The 24,297-nt window shown below is 39.4% G+C and overlaps 1 protein-coding gene across 4 annotated transcripts in view; it reads left to right on the plus strand.

The window, feature by feature from the left end:
- The window catches only part of GCNT1 (glucosaminyl (N-acetyl) transferase 1), a 58,483-nt gene extending 35,296 nt beyond the window's left edge, over positions 1-23,187 (plus strand). For 3 of the 4 annotated variants that reach the window (XM_036854670.1, XM_036854671.1, XM_036854673.1), the window contains 3 exons: positions 10,584-10,677; positions 20,168-20,304; positions 21,384-23,187. In XM_036854670.1, coding sequence (XP_036710565.1) covers positions 20,277-20,304; positions 21,384-22,813 — 1,458 coding nt within the window. In that variant the 5' untranslated portion in view covers positions 10,584-10,677; positions 20,168-20,276 and the 3' untranslated portion in view covers positions 22,814-23,187. The remainder of the gene's footprint in view (positions 1-10,583; positions 10,678-20,167; positions 20,305-21,383) is intronic. The other variant, XM_036854674.1, reaches the window with a different exon arrangement.
- Positions 23,188-24,297: the final 1,110 nt, after the last annotated feature.

Raw genomic sequence — 24,297 nt, forward strand, 5'->3', positions numbered from 1 at the left:
GTTAAGACTGGTTTTTTCCTAGGACCCCTGCATATCCTAGGATCGCTTTTCCTCAGAATCCTGGGAATTTCTGTTGCCTCTCTTTTATATTGGATCCCTGATTATTAGGTCCCTTGTCTTTTTCTTGATATGCAGTACAGTCGTCCCTCGGTATCAGCGGGTGGTGGGTGGGTGTGGTGGGGACTGGTTCCAGAACCCCCTAGGATACCAAAACCTGCCAGTGTCCAGTCTCTTATATAAAATGATATAGTATTGGCAGGTAACCTACACATATACTCCTGTATACTTTCAGTCATCTCTAGACTATTACCTGTTACAATGTAAACGCTATGTAAATAGTTGTAAGTACAATGTAAATAGTTGCTGGAGAATGGCAGATTCACGTTTTACTTTTGCAACTTTCTAGAATGTTTTTCCCCCATTTTTTTTTTTTTTAATGATACAGTGGACAACTCAGTCTACATTTCTTTTTGCAGTAGTGCTAGTTTTTTTTTTTTTTAAAGACCATTATTTATTTACTTATTGGCCATGCCATGTGGCATGTGGGATCTTAGTTCCCTGACCAGGGATCAAACCCGTGCCCCCTGCAGTGGAAGCGCAGAGTCGTAACCACTGGATTGCCAGGGAATTCCCCCAAATATTTTTGATTTGAGATTAGTTGAATTCAAGGATATAGAACCCACAGATACAGAGCCCACAGATATGGAGGGCCAACTGTATAGTATAAACTTGGGGGCCAGACTGTGTAGGTTTGAATCTTAGCTCTCCCACTTACTAGGTATGTGACTGATATTGTGATTTATAATAAATATGTAAGTCTATCTGGTCTAATGTGTCATTTAAAGCTTGTGTTTCCTTATTAATTTTCTGTCTGGATGATCTGTCCATTGCTGTAAGTGGGGTGTTAAAGTCCCCCACTATTATTGTGTTACTGTTGATTTCCCCTTTTATGGCTGTTAGCATTTGCCTTACGTATTGAGGTGCTCCTACGTTGGGTGCATAAATATTTATAATCGTTATATCTTCTTCTTGAATTGATCCCTTGATCATTATGTAGTGCATGGAATATCTTTTTCCACCTCCTCACTTTCAGTCTGTATGTATCCTTAGGTCTGAAGTGGGTCTCTTGTAGACAGCATATGTACGGGTCTTGTTGTATCCATTCAGCCAGTCTGTGTCTTTTGGTTGGAGCATTTAATCCATTTACATTTAAGGTAATTATTGATAATGTATGTTCCTATTACCATTTTCTTAATTGTTTTGGGTTTGTTTTTGTAGGTCTTCTCTTGTGTTTCCCTCCTAGAGAAGTTTCTTTAGCATTTGTTGGTGGTGCTGAATTCTCTTAGCTTTTGCTTGTCTGTGAAGGTTTTAATTTCTCTGTCAAATCTGAATGAGCTCCTTGCTGGGTAGAGTAATCTTTGTTGTCGATTTTTCCCTTTCATCACTTTAAATATATCCTGCCACTCTCTTCTGGCCTGCAGAGTTTCTACTGAAAACTCAGCTGATAACCTTATGGGGTTTCCCTTGTATGTTATTTGTTGCTTTTCCCTTGCTGCTTTTAATACTTTTCCTTTTGAGTTTAATTTTTGTTAGTTTGATTAATATGTCTCAGCGTGTTTCTCCTTGGGTTTATTCTGTGTGGGCCTCTCTGTGCTTCCTGGACTTGGGTGACTATTTCCTTTCCCATGTTAAGGAAGTTTTCAACTGTAATCTCTTCAAATATTTTCTCAGACCCTTTCTCTTTCTCTTCTTTTTCTGGGACCCCTGTAATTTGAATGTTGGGTGTTTAATGTTGTCCCAGAGGTCTCTGAGATTTTCCTCAGTTCTTTTCATTCTTTTTTCTGTATTCTGCTCCTTGGCAGGTATTTCCACCATTCTATCTTTCAGTTCAATTATTCATTCTTCTTCCTTAATTATTCTGCTGTTGATTCCTTCTAGTGTATTTTTCATTTCATTTACTGTGTTATTCATCACTTTTTAAAATTTAGTTCTTCTAGGTCCTTATTAAACATTTCTTGTATTTTCTTGATCTGTGCCTCCATCCTATTTCCGAGATTTTGGATCATCTTTACTGTCATTACTCTGAATTCTTTTTCAGGTAGATTGCCTATGTCCTCTTCATTTATTTGTTCCTGTAGGTTTTTACCTTGCTCCTTCATCTGTAACATATTTCTCTGCCGTCTCATTTTGTTGATGGGTGGGGCTGTGTTCCTCTCTTGCTGGTTGTTTGGCCTGAGGCATCCAGCACTGGAGTTTGCAGTCAGTTGGGTGGAGCCATGTCTTGGTGCCGAGATGGGAACCTCTGGAAGGGCCGACACTGATTAATATTCCCTAGGGCTTGAAATTCTCTGTTAGTCCAGTGGCTTGGACTTGGCATTCCCACCACAGGGACTCAGGCCCAACCCATGGCCTGGGAACCAAGACCCCACAAGCCACGCAGCGTGGCAAAAAAGAAGAAAAGGAGAAAAAAAAGACAACCCCCCCCAAGAAAACAGACAACAAATGAAAAAGATCAGAAGAATAACAAAGATTAAAAAATAAAATAAAATTAGAAAAATAAAAAATATTAGAAAAAATAAAAATTAAACAACAACAACAAAACAAAGCACAAGAGCAAAAAGAAAAGAGAGAATTAAAAAAAAAAGCAACTCACTGGTGCCTCTGCTATCAGTGTTCTTGCCCCCACGTGAGCTACATCCAACCCCCGCCTCCCCAGGAGGGCCTCCAAGACCTCTAGGTAGGTCTCTGGACCCACTGTATCAGCCCCACCTCTGCATGTTTTCCTTTCACCAGCATCTGCTCCTAAAGCTGGCCTGGAGCACATGAGCCCGTGTAGGCCAGCTGGGGTGCAGGCTTCCATGGGCATGTCCACAGGGGCCGACGTAGCTGGAGGAGGCTTTGTGGCGGGGAGCGGGGGTGTGGTGCTAGGATCCGCCGGGACCCGCTCAACCAGAAGAGGCTTTGGGGGTGCGACACAGCTGGAGGAGGCTCTGTCAGGGGCGGTCATCCCCCAAAGGTCCCCTCCTATCCCAGCCAATCCCCCCACCATGAGTGGGTTCCCCTGAGTGTGGGAACCTCTCCTCCCCCAACCCAACCCCAGGTCACCAGCCCCATTCCGTCTCCACCCATCCTCCCCCCTCTTCCCTCCCTTGTCCCACCCGGCTGTGCCGAGACCCCTCCTGTACCCCTAAGTGTCTGAGGTCCTCCTCCAGTGTCCAGCAGGTGCTCTGACGCACCCCTGTCATACCTATGAGGAGACGTGAACTCCACATCCTCCTACTCTGCCCTCTTGACTCTGCCCCTCTCCCTAAGAGCTCATTTTTATTCTCTGTTCCTTTTTCATAGTCTCTTGTTCTTGTTTCACGGCTGCAATAGTTTCTCTTATGTCTTTGCCGATAATAGCACTAGTATTTTGTTGTTGCAGTTTTCATCTCTTGATCTTAATTTCTCCATGTGACAGAATGTTTAATGGATACAGATTCCTCCCATTGCAGTATCCATGCCCCCTTGCAATTGATTTTGCTTCTCTTCCCATCCAGAAGTAGAACCTTACTTCCTCTGGAATCATGGCTGGCCTGGTGACTTTCTCTGACTAATAGAATGTGACAGAAGTGATGTGTATATTCTGGACCTTAGGCCTTATGAGGCTTTGGAGCTGCTGTGTTCTCTTGGTATTCTGCCATGCAGCTGCCAAGTAAGGAATCTTGTCCAGACTAGTAGATGATGAGAGGCACCCCAGCTAGCATCCAGTACCATGTGCAGATGTGAACGAGCTGTATGGAACCCTCCAACCCAGACAGTCCTCCATCTGCATGCAGCTGCCTAGGTGAGCCCAGGTAAAGCCAGAAGGACTGCCCAACCAATTCTAAAAGTAGTGAGAAACAATAAATTGTTGTTCTTTTCAGTCATTAGGAATTGTGGTTGATTATATAGCAATAGTTAACTGATACTCTCCTCTGTTTTTTCTGTTTGTTCTGATCTCTTTTGTGTCATGAGCTTTTCTTGGATATCGGGTAGTTCTCTCTTATCTGAGGACGAAGCCTGGGAGATATATATGCCTGCCTGCCAATGTTCTGGAAATGAGGACCTGTGACTTAATTCCCTTGTTTTCAGGTCGGTACTCCTGTCCTCAGCTGTGCCTTGTACCCTCCAGGTCAGATACCCTTTGTTTCACATTTTCCAGAGTTTTTCACTGAGGCCAGGAGGGTATTTACTGGGTTATGAAGAATAGGGGTCTGGGAGTCTTAACAGCCTTTTAAGTAGGTTTTCACTCAGTTGTGTTTAACTCCACTTCACGCCGCTTCCAGAGGAGTTGTGTTGCCAGTTCTGGAGCCTTCTGAGGAGGGGCGGATGGCTGATGGTGGGAGGTGCGGGGTAGGGGGAGTTGTGCTGTAAGTTGAGTTGCCTCTCAGCTTTCTCCTCTGCCTGCTTCAGGGTCAGCTTTCTGAGATCTCCAAGTCAGTTACCGCTCAGCCCCTCTAGCTTTCAAAAGTTTGGTGCCATTTCCTCGATTCTTTGAGGGGTTTAATCATTTACTATCATTTCATCTTTAAACAGCATGTTCTTTTCGATAGACTCTCTAAAATAGGATAGGCCTTGCTGCAAGTGTAGAGAACTGGTGACAGAACCCTTCTCTGACATTCAAAAGGGAGAGAGGATAGATGTTCAATTTTTAGCAGAGGAACGTGGGCTTCACTTGAGAGAGACTTTCTTTCAACAAACATAACCAAGCGATTCTCTGTGCTGCATTCTGCGTCTGGCTCTAGGACATGGGGGTCTGAAGAAGGGAGACACGGGCCCTCTTCTCCCTGCATCACACCATCTGGCTTTAGTTGGTGTAGAAAGCGCCCTTTCCCAAGGGAGCATAGGACATGTGGTCCAGTTTGGTTATAGAAAGTCCCCTGTTGCCTATGTTTCCTTGGCTGGAGCCCAAGGAAACTCTGGGATGGATTCTGGGAGACAACGGCCTAAACTGTGGAGTTTGGTGCTGAGGTATGGGGACCCCAAGAGCTGTTGCTGGCCAGTCTGGAGAGGCAGGCATTGTGGGGTCTCAGGGGTTCGTTTTAACACGAGACCTCAGAGAAGCTAGGGAGTTCACCGCAGCGAATCACAGACAGCAGCCAGGCAGCAGAGACCACCCTTCAGGCCGGACACAGCTGTCAGGAGGCAGAGACCGGGTACCCTCGGATGATGTGAGGCCATGGAGGTGCAGGTGGCAGAAAGAACCCCACCCTGGTTGGCAAGGCCTCTGCCTTGTCATCTTACCTGCTTCCCACTCCTTCCATTGGCCTGCTTCAGGGTGGCATTTGGGCACCCTGGCTGGAGTCACGATCCTCTGAGATACTTGCATGGCCTTGGCATCAATCATAATAGTATTTTCCTCCCGTCACAGCCTCTGGGCCACAGAACAGTAGTCCTTGTAGAGTCTGAAATTGAGGCCCGGAGGAGTATTCAGTGAAACTAGAGAGTGACTGAACTTAGACCATGCTTCCTGCTGCAGAAGGGCAATAGGTTGTGGACCCTGATTTATCCATCCAGCTATTTTTTTATGCAGGCACACAGATGTGTGCGCATACATGGTGTCTACACATGTGTGTGTGTACTTTTTTTAAAAATAATTTTTATTTAATTAATTTATTTATTATTTTTGGCTGCATTGGATCTTCGTTTTTGCGCGCGGGCTTTCTCTAGTTGCGGCGAGTGGGGGCTGCTCCTTGTTGCGGTGCATGGGCTTCCCACTGCAGTGGCTTCTCTCGTTGCAGAGAACAGGCTCTAGGCATGCAGGCTTCAGTAGTTGTGGCATGCGGGCTCTAGAAGCTCAGGCTCAGTAGTTGTGGCGCATGGGCTTAGTTGCTCCACGGCATGTGGGATCTTCCCGGCCCAGGGCTCGAACCCGTGTCCTCTGCATTGGCAGGCGGATTCTTAACCGCTGCACCACCAGGGAAGGCCGGTGTGTACTTTTTTAAGAAAGAATATTTCCACTACTTAAAAAATGGTACAATAGGCAATTGGTAGAGAGAGTTATTCTTATCTATAGTACTTTTATTTGGACTTAAACCAGAATTACTTTGGTGGAAATTGTTGAAGAAAAGAATTTACCTTTTTAACTTCTCCTTTGTTTTATTATAGTTGACAGTTATATCTGTCAGCTTTAACCTTAACAAAGGTTAACAAAGCTAACCAGTGCAGAGCCCTTCCTATCTCTCTTTTTTTTTTTTTTTAATTTATTTTTTTGGCTGTGTTGGGTTTTCGTTGCTGTGTGTGGGCTTTCTCTAGTTGCAGTGAGCGGGGGCTACTCTTCATTGTGGTGTGTGGGCTTCTCATTGCGGTGGCTTCTCTTGTTGCGAAGCACAGGCTCTGGGCACGGGGGCTTCAGTAGTTGTGGCTCGTGGGCTGTAGAGCTCAGGCTCAGTAGTTGTGGCTCATGGGCTTAGTTGCTCTGCAGCATGTGTGATCTTCCCGGACCAGGGATTGAACCTGCGTCCCTTGCATTGGCAGGCAGATTCTTAACCACTGCACCAACAGGGAAGTCCCTTTTTTACTTTTTTAAATTTAATTTTTAATTGAAGTATAGTTGATGTGGTGCGATGTTATATAAGTCACAGGTATACAATATAGTGATTCACAATTTTTAAAGGTTATGCTCCATTTATAGTTATTATAAAATATTGACTATATTCCCTGTGTTGTACAATGTATCCTTGTAGCTTACTTTTTATATAATAGTTTGTACCTCTTAATCCCTACCCCTATAATGCCTCTCCACTCATCCCTCTGCCCACTGGTAACCACTAGTTTGTTGTCTATATCTGTGAGTTTGTTTCTTTTTTGTTATATTCACTAGTTTGTTGTATTTTTTATTTATTTTTTAAATTAATTTTTATTGGAGTATAGTTGCTTTACAGTGTTGTGTTAGTTTCTACTGTATAGCAAAGTGAATCAGCTATATGTATACATATATCCCCTCATTGTTGGATTTCCTTCCCATTTAGGTCACCATAGAGCATCGAGTAGAGTTCCCTGTGCTAATTAGTAGGTTCTCATTAGTTATTTATATACATAGTATCAATAGTGTATATATGTCAATTCCAATCTCCCAATTCCTCCCACCCCCTGTTGTATTTTTTAGATTCCACATGTAAGTGATATCATACAGTATTTGTCTTTCTTTGTCTGACTTATTTCACTTAGCATAATGCCCTCCAAGTCCATCCATGTTGTTGCTGATGGCAGGATTTCATTCTTTTTTATGGCTGAGTAGTACACCCCGCCCCCCCACATCTTCATCCATTCTTCTGTTGATGGACACTATCTCTTTGTCTAGAAGTCTCAGGTGTAATTAGAGGCTGAACAAGAAAATCCTGATTGTTCTTAGAGGTGTGTACGTATGTATGTGAATAGTCATGTAAATATGGTAAATCCTTTTCCTTCCAAATTCTGAATATGTTATGTCATATTAATTTATAATAAAATATATATTATTCCCCCTCCCTCCCTCCCTCTTCCTGCTTTGCCTTTCTATTATTAAAAAAGAAATTAAGGAGAAGATAGCCTGAGCCACATGTAGCTCATTTCTTTAAACATTTTTTTCATTTTCTTCTTTATATGATGATAGTTTTCTAAATTAAAGAGTAAGTATGTGATTGAGATGAATATCATCATTTTGGAATTGGTTCATTTTAAAATACAGAGGCAAAAAGAAACGAAATCAAGTTAGTTGTAGTGAGTTGGATGGACCAAGAGTCTGTCATACAGAGTGAAGTAAGTCAGAATGAGAAAAACAAATACCGTATGCTAATGCATATATATGGAATCTAAAAAAAATGGTTCTGATGAACCTAGGGGCAGGACAGGAATAAGGACACAGACGTAGAGAATGGACTTGAAGACACGGGGTCGGCGGGGGGGAAGGCTAAGCTGGAACGAAGTGAGAGAGTGGCATGGACATATATACACTCCCAAATGTAAAATCGATAGCTAGTGGGAAGCAGCCACATAGCACAGGGAGATCAGCTCGGTGCTTTGTGACCACCTAGAGGGGTGGGATAGGGAGGGTAGGAGGGAGGTGCAAGAGGGAGGGGATATGGGGATGTATGTATATGTATAACTGATTCACTTTGTTATACAGCAGAAAGTAACACAACATTGTAAAGCAATTACACTCCAATAAAGATGTAAAAATAAATAAATAAATAAAATACAGAGGCACGTGCTAGTCATACCTAGTAGATTTTAATTTTGAAATGCCGCTATAGCACTTATTTTTTTACGTTGTAAGGTCTTCTGATGTTTCTTACTTATTTGATGATCAATGGTTTTTGGACTTCTCTTACGTGCATCTCCTCATCTATTTATCACTGCAAACAAGCCTGCATGAGTTGTACTCTTTACCTCTACTGTATGTTTTTGATCAGATCCTTACCATTTGAGCTGTTGAATGCAAAGAGCACTTGGTGGAAGAATAAAATGAGAAAGAGGCCTTTTGCTTGGAACAGCAATGTAATTCTAAACACCCCCTATGGCCAGTTATGTGCTGCTGGTCAAAGTACACAACCCCTGTGTTTCAACACCCATCTCTCCCATTGCTCTGTGCTCCTACTATAGTGTTATTTAATCTCGTGGAAAACAGTGTTTAAGTTATTAATACTGATGCTCTTCCAAGCTAAGCCACGGATTACACTATGATTGATTTTGTCATCATCTCATGATTCTGATTTCTTTCGAGTCAATAATAATTATTTCCTCAACCCCCTTCATTTGCTTTTCTTCAATATAGTTCTTACAGATTCACCCCAAACTCTGCCAGTTGCTTACATTGGCTTTCAATATGCTTATTCCCATCAGTTATTCCATCCATTTCATCTTCTTGAAGACATCTCTTCCAGGGCCTTCTGACCCACTTCCATCTTCTATATTTGTCTGTGGCCTATTACACACACAGCCTGGGGTGTTCCTTTACTGTCCTGCTGGTATTTCCTTTCCTTCCTTCTGGTATTGTGATACAGTTTCTGATTCTAATGTTTTCCTCTTTCTTGGTTTATACTTTAGTTTTGATGGAGCTCATCCTCCAGTAGCTTCCTGAAAAAAGGATGCATAATGGTAAATATTTTGAAGCCTTGCCTTTCTTAATATGTAAAATGTTTTTATTTTACCCTTAATTTACTTAGTAGTTCATCTGGTTCTAAGAATTCTCATCTGGAATTCAGTTTCTTTTAGTACTTTGGAGGCATAGCTCCATTATCATCTGGCTTCTTTGGTTGGTTTTTATGAGGTATGAAGACATTTTGCTTCTGAATCTTTTTCACGTGGATTATTACACCATCCACCCCCCACCCCCCGAAACCTACATGATACTCTTTTTACCAGTGTTCTGACATTTCATGATTAGTATGTATGTCTTGGTGTGGGTCTGTTTTCACCCATCATGTTGGTATTCCAAAGGACTTTTCAATCTGGAAACCATCCCTTTGTTTTGAGATACAGTCTTGAATTATTTAATTGATTTAATTATTTACTTCCATTATTTCTGTTTTCTCTTTTTGGAGGTACAGTTTGGATGGTGGATCTCCTGGTTTGGTTCTCTAAAGTACTATATTTTTTTCTCTAATTTTCCATCAGTTAGTTTGCCTATTTGCTTAACCTCCCGAGAGTTTTTCTCAACTTTATTTTCCAATGCTTCTATTGAGTTTTTCAGTTTTTGCTGTCATGTTAAGTTTTAAGAGCTTTTTATTTGCCAGGTGTTCTGTTTATGTGGTTTCTTGTTTGTTCTAATCATTGCTGTGAGGCAAACCACCCCAAACATAGTAACATAAAACATTGCTGTTTTATTTTTTGCTCACACATTCTGTGGGTCAGGAATTCAGTTAAGACTTGAGTGACTAGGGGCTGGAGTCATCTTGGCTTCTTCACTCACATGGCTGGCACCTGGGCTGGGATGAATTGAAGACTGGGTTCAGCTGGGACTGTTGACTAGGGTACCAATGTGTGGCCTCTCTGTGTGGCTTCTTGCAACATGAGAAGTGAACTTTCCCTCTGACGGGGAGCTTCTGGAGAGCACATTTTCCAAGACAACCAGGTAGAAGATACGTGGTTTTATATGACCTAATCTTGGTGGTCACGTAGTATCACTTCTGCCAAACTCCACTGGTCAGTGTAAACATAAGGTTGTCCAAATTCAAGGGGAAGGGAGTTTTGACCACTTCTTGATTGAAGGGTGGGAAGATCACATATCAGAAGAGCATATGGTATGGTAGTATTTTTTTGCCTGTTTTTAGATAATACAGTCTGTCTTGTATATTGATTAATTGTATACAATATCTTTTTTTACCTCTCTGAGGGTATTATTAGTAGTTTTCTTTTCCCTGTGCATAGTCTGTCTCCTTGAACATTTGGGGGGCATTCCCAATGTAAGCAGCATGATTAAGTCTTTTTCACTTGTCCTGATTGGATTCCCTAGACAGTAAATTCCTGCATTGGCTTGGCTGCCAAAGTTCTGGGAGCTGATAGCTGGAAATAGGGAAGGAGATGAGATCTCGATATTTATTGTCCTTGGGTTCACTTAGTCTGACTGTCTTCTCTTTCAGGAAAGGCATCAGTGTTCCAGTGCAGGACCTTTTCCAGGACACTCACGATGACAGTTGCCAAGTCCTGTAGTAGGTCCTGGGTGAGGAAGCCTTGGTATGTATTTGGGACTTTTATTTTTCTTGCTATCTCAGAATTCATGAGCTTTGGTTATTTAGAGTGGTTCTTATTGTTCAGTCATTGGCCTCATTGACTGTTCCCACTCCACATCCTTCAAGAAATCTATGTGATTTATGAAATCTGAAGGTGAAGGAACACTGGACCCAGCAGTATGAACCTCTGCCTTATTTTTGTTATTTATTTTTATTTTTTAATTGTATTATTTATTATTATTTTATTTTATAAATTTATTTATTTATTTTTGGCTGCATTGGGTCTTCATTGCTGGGCATGGGCTTTCTCTAGTTGCGGCGAGCGGGGGCTACTCTTTGTTGCGGGGTGCTGGCTTCTCATTGCCGTGGCTTCTCTTGTTGCGGAGCACAGGCTCTAGGCCTGCGGGCTTCAGTAGTTGTGGCACACAGGCTCAGTAGTTGTGGTGCATGGGCTTAGTTGCTCTGCTGTATGTGGGATCTTTCCGGACCAGGGCTTGAACCCATATCCCCTGAATTGGCAGGAGGATTTTTAACCACTGCACCACCACGGAAGCCCCCTGTTATTTGTTTTTTAATATTTTCAATATTCTTTGTGTGTGCTTAAACTAAGTAATGTTTGATGACTGAAGTTCCATTGAAATAATATAGTATGTGGACATTTATGCCTCCCTTTAAACTTTTCCACATAGAAATCCCTTTCTTAATGAAATCTTATTTTCCCTTCACCTTCTCCTAACTCTTAGCCAAGTTTTGTTTAAGGGAATGTTCTATATCTTGAAGTTAGGCTCGTTAAATACTTTGAATGATACATCATTGGAAGAAATGTATCTTCTCTATTCTCCATGGTGATAAATACACAAAAACAAAAACATTATTAATAAAATAGACTTGTTTTCTCACACGCTTACCTACTTTACAGAAACTTATCCATTGTGTTAAAACCTGAGACTAGTGATTTTACATTTTAAAAAGCATTTTTCAAAGCATGGTGGATGTTTAGGATGTGGATGAGAATGGTAAAGACAAGCCTTTTTTGAGGTGAGATATAAGTTTCTGGTCAGTTTCTTGAGGTGAGATCCAAGTTTTTGGTCAGGAACTTGTATTTTCTGTATGAATTTTGGGGTGACTATGAACTCACATTCTTTAAAAAAATCTGTTTAGGATAGTTCTTCTACTTCTTGTTTAAAAAACTCCACATGGGCTTTCCTGGTGGTGCAGTGGTTAAGAATCCGCCTGCCAAAGCAGGGCACACGGGCTCGAGCCCTGGTTCAGGAAGATCCCACATGCTGCGGAGCAACTAAGCTTGTGCTCCACAACTACTGAGCCCTCAGGCCACAACTACTGAAGCCCACGTGCCTAGAGCCCATGCTTTGCAACAAGAGAAGCCACTGCAATGAGAAGCCCGTGCACCACAATGAAGAATAGCCCCCGCTTGCCGCAACTAGAGAAACGCCCGTGTGCAGCAACAAAGACCCAACGTGGCCAAAAATAAAAATAAATAAAATAAATTAAACAAAAAAAAAAACTCCACAGGTGCTAGTCTTTTGTTTTTTGGTTGAGTTGTAAGAGTTCTTTATATATTCTAGATATTTATCAAATAAATGATTTGAAAACATTTTCTTTTATCCTGTGGGTTGTGTTTTCACTTTTTTGATGGTGTTCTTTGAACCACAAAAGTTTTAAATTTTGATGGTTTAGTTAATCAATTTCTTTTTTCTTTTATTGCTTGGGCTTTTGGTGTTATATATAAGAATCCATTGCCAAATTCCAGGTCATGCAGATTTACCCCTGTTTTCTTTTTAGTTTTATAGTTTTAGCTCTTATATTTAGATATTTTATCCATTTTTTGGGCATATGCTATTTTGTATATGCTGTGAGATAGGGACACAACCTCATTCTTTTGGATGTGGACATCCAGTTGTACCAACACCATTTACTTAAAACACTGTTCTTTCCTCATTGAATTCTCTTGGTACCCATATCAAAAATCAGTTGACTGTAAATGGAAGAGTTTATTTCTTGGATTCTGTTCCATTGTTCTGTATGTCTCCTTGTACCAGTACCATACCATTTCTCTTACCATAGCATTTATAGTAAATTTTGGAATTGGGAAATGTGAGTCTTCCAGCTATGGTCTTTTTCAAGACTGTTTTGTCTATCCTGGGTCCCCTGAATTTCCACATGAATTTTAGGATCAGCTTGTCAATTTTTGCTAAAAAAGGCAACTGAAATTTGATAGGAAAATTATTGGTTAATTATTGGGTATATTGCCATCTTTACAATATTGAGTCTTAAGTTATGAACGTGGAATGTCTTTCCATTTATTGTCTTAAATTTTTTCAATGAAATGTTTTCAACAGTCAAGTCTTATACTTCTTCTGTTGAATTGTTTCTTTTAGCTATTTTATTCTTTTGAATGCTATTATAAATTGAATTACTTTCTTCATTTTATTTTTGGATTGTTTATTGTTAATATATGGAAATACAATTGCATTTTTGTATAATGACCTTGAATCTTGCAAACTTGTTAAATTCATTCTAATTTTGTGTGTGTTTTTCTTAGGGTTTTCTATAAACAAGATTATGTCACCTACAAATAGAGATAGTGTTACTTCTTTCATTTTAAACTTGATGGCTTTTATTTCTTTTTCTTCCCTAATTGCTTTTCCTAGATCCTCCAGTAAAATGTAATAAAAGTAACAAGAGTGGACATCCTTTTCTTGTTCCTGATCTTAGCGGGGGAGAATCTCGTCTTTTACCATTAAGATGTGCTGTTAGCTGTGCATTTTTCATAGATGGCTTTATCAGGTTGAGGAAATTCCTTTTTATTCCTAGTTTATTCTACTGTTTCTATCATGAAGTGGTGTTGATTCTGTCAAATGCTTTTTTCTGTGTCTATTTGGATTATGGAGTAATTGTCACTCATTCTATTAATAGGGTGTGTTACATTGACTTTTGCATGTTAAACCAATTTTACATTCCTGGATTAAAACCCATGTGGTCCTGGCATATAATCCTTTGTATGTTGCTGAATTTGGTTTGCTGGTATTGTGCTGAGAATTTTTGTGTCTATAAGTGATATTGATCTATAGTTTTCTTGTGATGTCATCGTCTGCTTCTGTTATCAGGGTAATCGATTACTGGCGTCATAGAGTGAGTTGGGAAATGGTCACTCCTATTCCACTTTTTTTATAAAAGTTTTGGAAGGATTTTTGTTTAATTCTTCTTTAAACGTTGTAAAATTCACCAGTGAAGTCATCTGGGCCTGGGCTTTTTTTTGTGGGAGGGTTTTTGGTAATTGTCGTTACAGCTCTGTTCAGATTTTCTATTTCCTCTTGAATCACTTTCTGTAGTCTGTGTTTCTCTGTCTAAGAATTTGTCCATTTATCCAGATTATCTAATTTTATTGGATGATGACTTTTCATAGTATTCCCTTATAATCCTTTCTATTTATGTAAGGTTGGTATGTTAGGTTGATATTTTAAAAATATAGGTGTTTATAGATATACATTCCTCTTGAACACTGCTTTTGCTGCATCCTATAAGTTTTTTTGTTTTTGTTTTCATGTCATTTATATCAGAGTAGTTTCTGATTTGCCTAGTGATTTCTTCTTTGACCCATTGGTTATTTAGGAGTGTATAGTTTAATTTTCACAAATTTGTGAATTTCTCAAATTTTCTTCTGTTGTTGACTTCTAATTTCATTCTTTTGTAGTGAAGGACATATGTTCCATCATTTCAGTCTTTTTAAATTTAATAAGGTTTGTTTGATAGTCTAGCGTATGACCCATCTTGGAGAATGTTCCATGTGTCCTTGAGGAGGATGTGTGTTTTGCTGTTCGGTGAAGGTGTTCTATAGCTGTCTGTTAGGTCTAGTTGGTCTATAGTGTTGGTCAAGTCTTCTGTTTCCTTGTTGACCTTCTCCTTTTTATTCGTTTTATAATTATAAAATGTGCTTCTTTGTCTAATAATTTTTGTCTTAAAGTCTGTTTCATCAGATTAGTATGATTACTCTAGCTCTTTTTTTTTTTGTATTTATTCGTGTAGTATATCTGTTTACATTCTTTTACTTAAACCTAGTTGTGTCTCTCAATCTAAACCATGTCTCTTGTAGACATCATATAGTTGGATCATTTTAAGAAAAATCTATTTTGCCAATCTCTGCCTTTTGATTGGAGGTCTTAGTCCATTTATATTTATTATAATTACAGATAAGGTAGGATTTACATTTGCTATTTTGTTATTTGTTTTTTGTGTGTCTTATGTCTTTTTTGTTCCTCTCTTCCTCAATTGCTATATTCTTATGTGTTAGATATTTTCCAGTGTACTATTTTAACTCCCTTGATGTTTCCTTTACTGTATGTTTTCAAGCTTTTTTAAAGTGATTGCCCTTGGAATTACAAAAAAAAAAAGAACCTTCTTAACTTAAAATATTCTACTTTAGATTAATACCAACTTAATTTCAATAGTATTCAAAAACTTTGCTCTGATAAAGCTCTGTTCCCCTTCCCTCCTTTATACTATTATTACTATATAAATCACATCTTTATACATTATAATCCTGTCAATACAGTGTTATAATTACTACTTTATGTAGTTATCTTTTAAATCAGGTGGGAAAACTGTTCATAGAAAATTACATTTCCTGTGTATATACTTTTATAGATGCTTTTTATTTCTTCATGTGGATTTGAGTTACTGTCTAGTATCCTTTCTTTTCATCCTGAAGGACTCCATTTAGTATTTCTTTTGGGCAGGTCTGCTAGTGATGAATTCTCTTAGTTTTCATTTATCCAGAAATGTCTTAATTTCTCATTGTTTTTGAATGACTATTTTGCTGATCATAGAATTCTTGGTTGAATCTTTTTTATTTCTGTCCATTGAATATGTTATTCATTACCTCCTGGTCTCCATTGTTTCTGATTTGAAGCTGTTAATTTTGAGGACCCCTTGTATAATCACTTTTCTCTTGTTATTTTCAAGTTGTCTTTCAACAGTTTAAGAAGTATCTAGATGTGAATTTATTTGAGTTTATCATCCTTGGAAGTCACTGAGCTTCTTGAATGTACAGATTAATTTTTTTTTCAATTTTAATGGATTTTTTTTTTTTTTTTTTTAGAAATCTCCATTTTAATTTTTATTTATTAATTTATTTATTTTTGGCTGTGTTGGGTCTTCGTTTCTGTGCGAGGGCTTTCTCTAGTTGCAGCAAGTGGGGGGTCACTCTTCATCGCAGTGCGTGGGCCTCTCACTATCACGGCCCCTCTTGTTGCGGAGCACAGGCTCCAGATGCGCAGGCTCAGTAGTTGTGGCTTACAGGCCCAGCGGCTCCGTGGCATGTGGGATCTTCCCAGACCAGGGCTTGAACCCGTGTCCCCTACATTGGCAGGCGGATTCTCAACCACTGCGCCACCAGGGAAGCCCTTAATGGATTATTTTTTAGAGCAGTTTTAAGTTTACAGAAAAATTACACAGAGAGTCCAGAGTTCTCATAAACCTGCTCACATTGTTTTCCCTATTATTAGTGTCTTGCACAAGTGTGGTACATTTGTTACAAGTGATGAAACAATATTGATACATTATTAATTATAATTAAGAGGGGTCAGTCTTTTTTTTTTTTTTATAAATTTATTTATTTTGTTTATTTATTTTTGGCTGTGTTGGGTCTTCGTTGCTGCACGCGGACTTTCTCTAGTTGTGGTGAGCAGGGACTACTCTTCATTGCAGTGTGCAGGCTTCTCATTGCGGTGGCTTCTCTCGTTGTGGAGCACGGGCTCTAGGCACGCGGGCTTCAGTAGTTGCGGCACGCGGGCTCAGTAGTTGTGGCTCATGGGCTCTAGAGCACAGGCTCAGTAGTTGTGGCGCACTGGCTTAGGTGCTCCGTGGCATGTGGGATCTTCCCGTACCAGGGATCAAACCCGTGTCCCCTGCCTTGGCAGGCGGATTCTCAACCACTGTGCCACCAGGGAAGCCCCTAAAAGGAGTCAGTCTTTGTGTTGTACAATTCTTTGGGTTTGGACAAATGCATAGTATCCTTTAACCACTGTAACAGTATCCTATAGAATAGTTTCATCACCCTAAAAATGCCCTGTTCTGTACCTATTCATCTGTTCCTTCTTTCCTTCAAATCCCTAGTAAGTGCTGCACTTTTATTGTCCTTATAGTTTTGCCTTTTCCAGACTATCATATCTTTGGACTCATACAGTGTGTAGCCTTTTCACATTGGCTTCTGTCACTTTGCAGTATGTGTTTAAGCTTCCTCCATGTCTTTTAATAGCTTGGTAGCTGATTTTTTAAAAAATCACTGAATAATATTCCATTTTATAGATGTACCACAAATTGTTTATTCATTCACCTATTGAAGGACATCTTGATTGCTTCCAGTTTTTGACAATTATGAATAAAGCTGCTATAAACATTCATATGCCTGTTTTTGTATGTACATACATGTTCAGTTTGGGTAAATAGCTAGGAGTGTGATTGCTGGGTTGAATGATTAGCCTATATTTAGCTTTGTAAGAAACTGCCAAAGTGTCTGCCAAAGTGATTGTCCCATTTTGCATACTTGGAGCTCATTGAGTCTCTTGGATATTCAGATTAATTTTTTAAAGTCAAATTTGGGAAGTTTCAGCCATTATTCAAATTTTTTCTGGAGATATCATACTCCCTGACTTCAGAACATACTATAAAGCTACAGCAATCAAAACAGTGTGGTATAGGCACAAAAACAGATACATAGATCAATGGAACAGAATAGAGAGCCTGGAAATAAACCTACACACTTATGGTTAATTAGTCTGTGACAAAGGAGGCAAGAATTTACAGTGGAGAAAAGACAGTCTCTTCAATAAGTGTTTTTGGGAAAACTGGATAGCTATATGTAGAAGAACAAGATTAGAAGAACATTTCTTCACACCATATACAAAAACCAACTCAAACTAGATTAAAGACCTAAGTATAAGTCCTGAAACCATAAAACTCCTAGAAGAGAACATGGGCAGAATGCTCTTTGACATAAATTATAGCAACATTCTTTGGGAACTATCTCCTAAGGCAAAAGAAATAAAAGCAAAAATAAACAATGGGACCTAATTTTAAACTTAAAAGCTCTTTGCACAGCAAAGGAAACCACTGGACAAGACAAAAAGACAAGCTACTGAATGGGAGAAAATATTTGCAAATGATATGACCGATAAGGGGTTATTATCTAAAATATGTAAACAGCTCATACAACTCAATATAAAAACAAACAACCCAATCAAAAAATGGACACAAGACATGATTAGACATTCTTCCAAAGTAGATATACAGATGGCCAACAGCCATATGAAAAAAATGCTCATCTCTAATCAGCAGGGGAATGCAAATCAAAACCACAATGAGATATCACCTCACACCTGTCAGAATGGCCATCATCAAAAGTCTACAAATAGCAAATGTTGATGAGGATGTGGAGAAAAGGGAACCCTAGTACACTATTGGTGGGAATGTAAATTGGTGCAGCCACTATGGAAAACAGTATGGAGGTTCCTCAAAAAACTAAAAATAGAACTACCATATGATTCAGCAGTTCTACTGCTGGAGATATATCAGAAGAAAATGAAAATGCTAATTTGAAAAGATACATGTACCCCAGTGTTCATAGTAATGTTATTTACAGTAGCCAAGATATGGACACAAACTAAATTGCCTGTCACTGGAATATTACTCATCCGTAAAAAATGAAATTCTGCCATTTGCAACAGTGTGGATGGACCTAGAGAGTATTATGCTTAATGAAATAAGCCATACAGAGGAAGATAATACTCTGTTATTAGTTATATGTGGAATCTAAAAAATAAAACGAATATATTTAACAAGCCTCACAGATACAGAGAACAAACTAGTGATTACCAGTTGGGAGAGGGCAGGGGAGGAGGAGCAAAATAGGTGTATGGGATTAAGAGACACAAACTATTATATATAAAATAAGCAACAAAGATGTATTGTACAGCACAGGGAAATAAAGCCATTATTTGGCATTTACTTTAAATGGAGTATAATATATAAAGTATTGAATCACTATGTTGTACACCTGAAACTAATATTGTAAGTCAACTGTACTTCAGTAAACAAAATAAAGTCAAATTTGGGAAGTTTTCAGCCATTATTCAATTTTTTTCTTCACCCCCTCCCCCATGCTCATGACTGCAGCCCCCTTTTTCACCCTTCTCTCCCACCCTTTCCTCCACTTTCTTTCTGACACTCCTGTTATGCATTTGTTGATGTGCTTAATGGTTTCTCACAGGTCTCTGGGCCTCTGTCATCTTTCTTAATTCTTTTTTCCTTTTGTACCTCAGGCTGGATACTCTCACTTGACCTTTCCTCAGTTCCATTGATTCCTTCTACTGTCAGTGCATACTTGCTGTTGAGCCCCTCTAGTCAGTTTTTCAATTCAGTTATTGTACTTTCAATACAATCAATTCTATTGGTTCTTTTTTATAATTTCTATTTCTTTATTGAAATTCTCAATTTGGTTAAGTATCTTTCTCATGGTTTGATTTAGTTCTTTAGTTGTTTGAACATACTTATAATAACTGACTGAAAGTCTTTGTGTAGTTAAGTCCAGTGCTTGGGCTTCCTCCGGGACAGTTTTTATTGAAGCCCCTTTTTCTGTGTATGGGCCAGACTTGTGTTTCTCTACGTGCCCTGTAATTTTTTGTTGTTGTTGAAAGTGGACATTTTATAATGCATCAACTTTAGAAATCATACCTCTGCCCCTGCCCAGCCCAGGGTTTATTGTTGTTATGGACCTTCTTGGGTTAATTTTGTAAATCTGTGTTCTTTATTGCGTGAGGCAACTTAAGTCTCTGTTCAGTTAGCTTAGAAGCTGACTAATGATTAGTCAGAGATTTTCTTAAATGCCTTAAGCAGAAATTGCTTAAGGGTATAACTTTGTTTAGGGATCTGATGTCTTAATAGTTCAGATGCTTAAGTATTTTAGCAGAATCTCCCAATGTTTGCTTTCCAGTAGAGGTTTGGAATGGGGTAGTAGACAACATAGTTGGAGGAAGATGAGATAAGCAGCTAATTCAATTGCAGGATTGTCTTTAATGGGCCAGTGAGCATTGGGAATCCTCACAGCCGGATAGGATATGTGGGATTTTCCAATCATATAGGACCATTAAACTGTTCCTTGGCACACATTTTGGGAAATACTCCTAGAGTTTTCCCTGAAAAAGTTCAACCTAAATTGTAGGATGTCTTCAAACCTTTAGCAATCCACAAACTTAGACTAAAAAAAAAAAAGACTGGAGAGAAGGTTTTAAAAGAGAAATCAACGAGCCATCATTTTGAAGAAAAAAATGGATATGACCAGCCATCATTTTGAAGAAAAAAGTGAATATGTCGAATTAGTTTACCAGTATGCTTTCTGAGTGTGTGTGTATACTTACGTGGGCATATATATCCCTTCACAAATTTTTCTTTTTGTTTCACGTGTTTTTTTAAAAAAGACTCATGGGACATAACAGCATTGCTGGATGCCTGGCACATTTAAGAAACCTGACTGCATAAGAAGCACTCTACATGGGCAGAAGATGTTACCTGGAATTAGAGCACTAAATGATCCCGACTTTTCTTGATTTAAATGGTAAAAAGTCTAACTACTTTTTGTAACATTACTCTGTACAAATGATGGTCAGTTATTTATTTTTATTTGTATTATTAATATTCACAATTTGTTTCCTAATTAAATATTTAAAAGTTCTAGTGCTAATTCTGGTGTTAAAAACTGTTCAAATCTCTATAAATCTGGTTTTGAGACAATTGATAGTATTTGACTTTCTTTGTTAGAACCAATTGCCGAGTAATAAAATTGACTTTTGAAAACAAAACAATATCTGTATATTTGTAAACATTTTACATAATAAAAGTGGGTTAGGTTCCTGGAATTTGAATATAGACAAAGGGTCTTTCATAAGTTACAATTTGCATACAAGTGTTGTTTTTCAGCTAGGCTGTTTCTCTGTTTTGGTTTATGTATGTCTTCTCTTCCTGTGGTGCCTGGTGTGGAACTGAACAAAGTGAAGTCAACCCAAAACAGTTCCAAATCTGACCTGGTTTCACCTGAGCCTTTCTGTTCCAGTTTGAAAATCCAGTTGACCTGCTTTTCCTTCAAAGATTCTTAGAAGCCACAGCCATTTCTGAATATCTCCTTAAGTGTACTCCCACTCCTAAGTTGGTAAAGAGCAGAGTGGATCTGATCTCTTCAAATACTTGGGGCTGCTGACACCAACTGATGGACATTAATGGATGTGTCAGGAGGAACCCAGATTAGTAATGATTTCAAGGCAAGTGGTGCTAATTAGCACTGGCACAGGATCAAAAACTCACCAACTGTGGAGAATTCAATAACTATAGCCTAGGTCTTCAACTGTGTTTTGCACTTCAATATACCTGAGAGGTAAAATGTTGATTGTAGGATACTCTAGCATATCCTTGTACTCAGCTTTTTTAAAAAGACAATCTGGCATTGATACCAGAGATGATGGGTATCCTATAACACTACTTCCTTTCCTCTGATTGACCCACTTTGTTTTTGTCTTAAACATCTGACCTCATAGCAAAGAGGACAGTTTTTGAACCTGAGAAGATGTCATGAAACACTGTATTTTTTAATATATATATATATATATATATATGTATGTATCCTTTCTATTTTTCTTTTAGTGCTGCCCTCCATTTCAAGATGCCTTTGCACTTCTGATAAATGCAAACTGACAAATCTCCAGGCCACGACAGAGGGGAAATCATTACTGCTTGAAGCCTGGAAGACTGCCCTTAATAAAGCCAAGTCCCCAATTGTTGTTGAAATGCTGAGGAAGTTGTGGAGGAGGAAACTTTTTTCTTATCCCACTAAATACTACTTCTTCCTTCTTGTTTTTTCCCTGGTCACCTTCTCTGTTTTAAGAATTCATCAAAAGCCTGAATTTGTAAATGTTGGACATTTGGAGCTGCTTGAAGAGAATCCTAGTCGTAATATTAATTGTACCAAAGTTCTACAGGGTGATGTAGATGAAATCCAAAAGGTAAAGCTTGAGAGTCTAACAGTGAAATTTAGAAAGCGCCCTCGATGGACAAACTATGACTACATAAACATGACCAGTGATTGTGCTTCTTTCATCAAGAAGCGCAAATATATTGTAGAACCCCTTAGTAAAGAAGAGGCAGAGTTTCCAATAGCATATTCTGTAGTGGTTCATCACAAAATTGAAATGCTTGACAGGCTCCTGAGGGCCATTTATATGCCTCAGAATTTCTATTGCATTCACGTGGATACAAAATCAGAGGAATCCTTTTTGGCCGCAGTGATTGGCATTGCATCCTGTTTCAGTAATGTCTTCGTGGCCAGTCAGCTGGAGAGTGTTGTGTATGCATCTTGGAGCCGGGTTCAGGCTGACCTCAACTGCATGCAGGACCTCTACCGAATGAACGCAGACTGGAAGTACTTGATAAATCTCTGCGGTATGGATTTTCCTATTAAAACCAACCTGGAAATTGTCAGGAAGCTCAAGTCGTTAATGGGCGAGAACAACCTAGAAACGGAGAGAATGCCATCCAATAAAAAAGAAAGGTGGAAAAAGCATTATGCAGTCGTGAATGGAAAACTGACAAACATGGGGACCGACAAAATACATCCTCCTCTTGAAACACCTCTGTTTTCAGGCAGTGCCTATTTTGTGGTCAGTAGGAGGTATGTGGAGTATGTGCTCGAGAATGAAAAAATACAAAAGTTTATGGAGTGGGCAAAAGACACATACAGCCCGGACGAGTATCTCTGGGCCACTATTCAGAGGATCCCCGAAGTCCCAGGGTCACTGTCCTTAAGCCATAAGTACGACATGTCCGACATGCACGCGATTGCCAGGTTTGTCAAGTGGCAGTACTTTGAAGGTGACATTTCCAAGGGCGCCCCCTACCCGCCGTGCAGCGGCGTCCACGTGCGCTCCGTGTGCGTTTTTGGAGCGGGTGACTTGAACTGGATGTTGCGCGTGCACCACTTGTTCGCCAACAAGTTCGACACGGACATCGACCTCTTTGCCATCCAGTGTTTGGATGAGCATCTGAGGCATAAGGCCCTGGAGACATTAAAACACTGACCCTTGGAGGCAGTTTTAGAAATAATTAGGAGGCATGAGATGTACCCCATTTGATTCTTCCGCCTACAGAATCTAACTCTTCAAGCCAGAGAAGCTCTGTGGTTTCTGCTTAGCAGGTCGGTTAGAAAGGTTGTAGCCTTCAGGCTTGACTTAGAGTCAGTGAGAGGGTAGGGCAGGTTGCAGGGCGTTGTGCAGGGGAGTGGTCTGGGGCGGCTGGGGAAGAGGTTGAATGCAAGTTATCCTGTTTAAAGAGCTCAGGGACTGAACAAAACCTGAAGGTTTGACCTGTGCCAAAATTGCTTGGAGAGCTTTAAATATGATGGTTTTTCCTGATTTGACTAGATTTATAGCAACAGCCAACAGTCAGGATGTAATTTATTTTGTAGACCACGTTTGTTGAAAGAGAAATTTGACTTTATTCTAAATGATCTTTGTAAATGATTGACTTTCTGCTGTAACATTGCATTGTGTTGTGTGTCTCTATATGCCATCTCAGGGAACTTGCAAAAACGGGCTTGACTGAATGTGAATATTTCCCATTTACGCTTTTAACAATGTACATATGTTTTTAAAAGCGCCCCCCCCCCGCCGCCAAAAAAAAAAGACTTTATAGTTTAGTTGATTCTATGAATCATCTTAGGTTATCTACAAAGTTAAGGTATCTTTGATTATTATAATGTCTACAGAGTAATACTCAATTTTTTCAAATATGTCTCTCTTCTCCTCCTCCAGTCTCCCTAGACCCTGCTATCAAGCTGTATATAAACTTGTTTTCATAGTGCTCCATATTCCTAGTGTCCCATATTACAGCCTCAGTTCTCCTATGTGATCCGATTGGCAGTAATTGGTGTGGAGAACTAAGACGGAAAGGGTGAAGTGTAAGTATGGCAGAGGGGAGGAGGAGTCATATGTAGACAATCTCTGAGGTCTATGATGCAGCAATCGGTACTATCCCCAGAAATTAAGCCTGTTGCTCTTTGGGTCTGCTTGTGTCCATCCTCCAGGCTCTTGCATCCGACTGTCACCTCTGTCGCCTTTTGAAAGGAACTGGCTTCCCGTCTTCTTGCTTCTTCATGTTACCTGCCCGTTGGTTATTCGTTAGCTCTTGCATTTTCAGTTCCCTTCTCTCTCGGAACCTATGAGGAGGGGAAAGGTGTGCTGTTGTACCACCTGCCATGCTTGAAGGCCTGGGTATCCTAAAGGGAACATTAGATTTGGGGCGGATTGTCTCAGTATTGATATTATTCTCAGCATATGGTTTTTACTCTGTTTTTCACTAAAAGACAGATTTGCGGTTGCTATTGTGCTGTCTCAAATCTCAAAGTAAATGAAGATTTAAAAAAAAAAAAACCAACTTGCTCTTTTGCTAAGCTGATACCATTCAGCCATCGATCTAATAGGAAATGAGAAGCTTTATCATTTAGCTGAGACTTCAAACAAGAATCAAATCCATGTACTTTATTTTTAAAACTTAGGCAACTTAA

Source organism: Balaenoptera musculus, chromosome 6, assembly GCF_009873245.2.
Source record: "Balaenoptera musculus isolate JJ_BM4_2016_0621 chromosome 6, mBalMus1.pri.v3, whole genome shotgun sequence".
NCBI classification, from domain to species: Eukaryota; Metazoa; Chordata; class Mammalia; order Artiodactyla; family Balaenopteridae; genus Balaenoptera; species Balaenoptera musculus.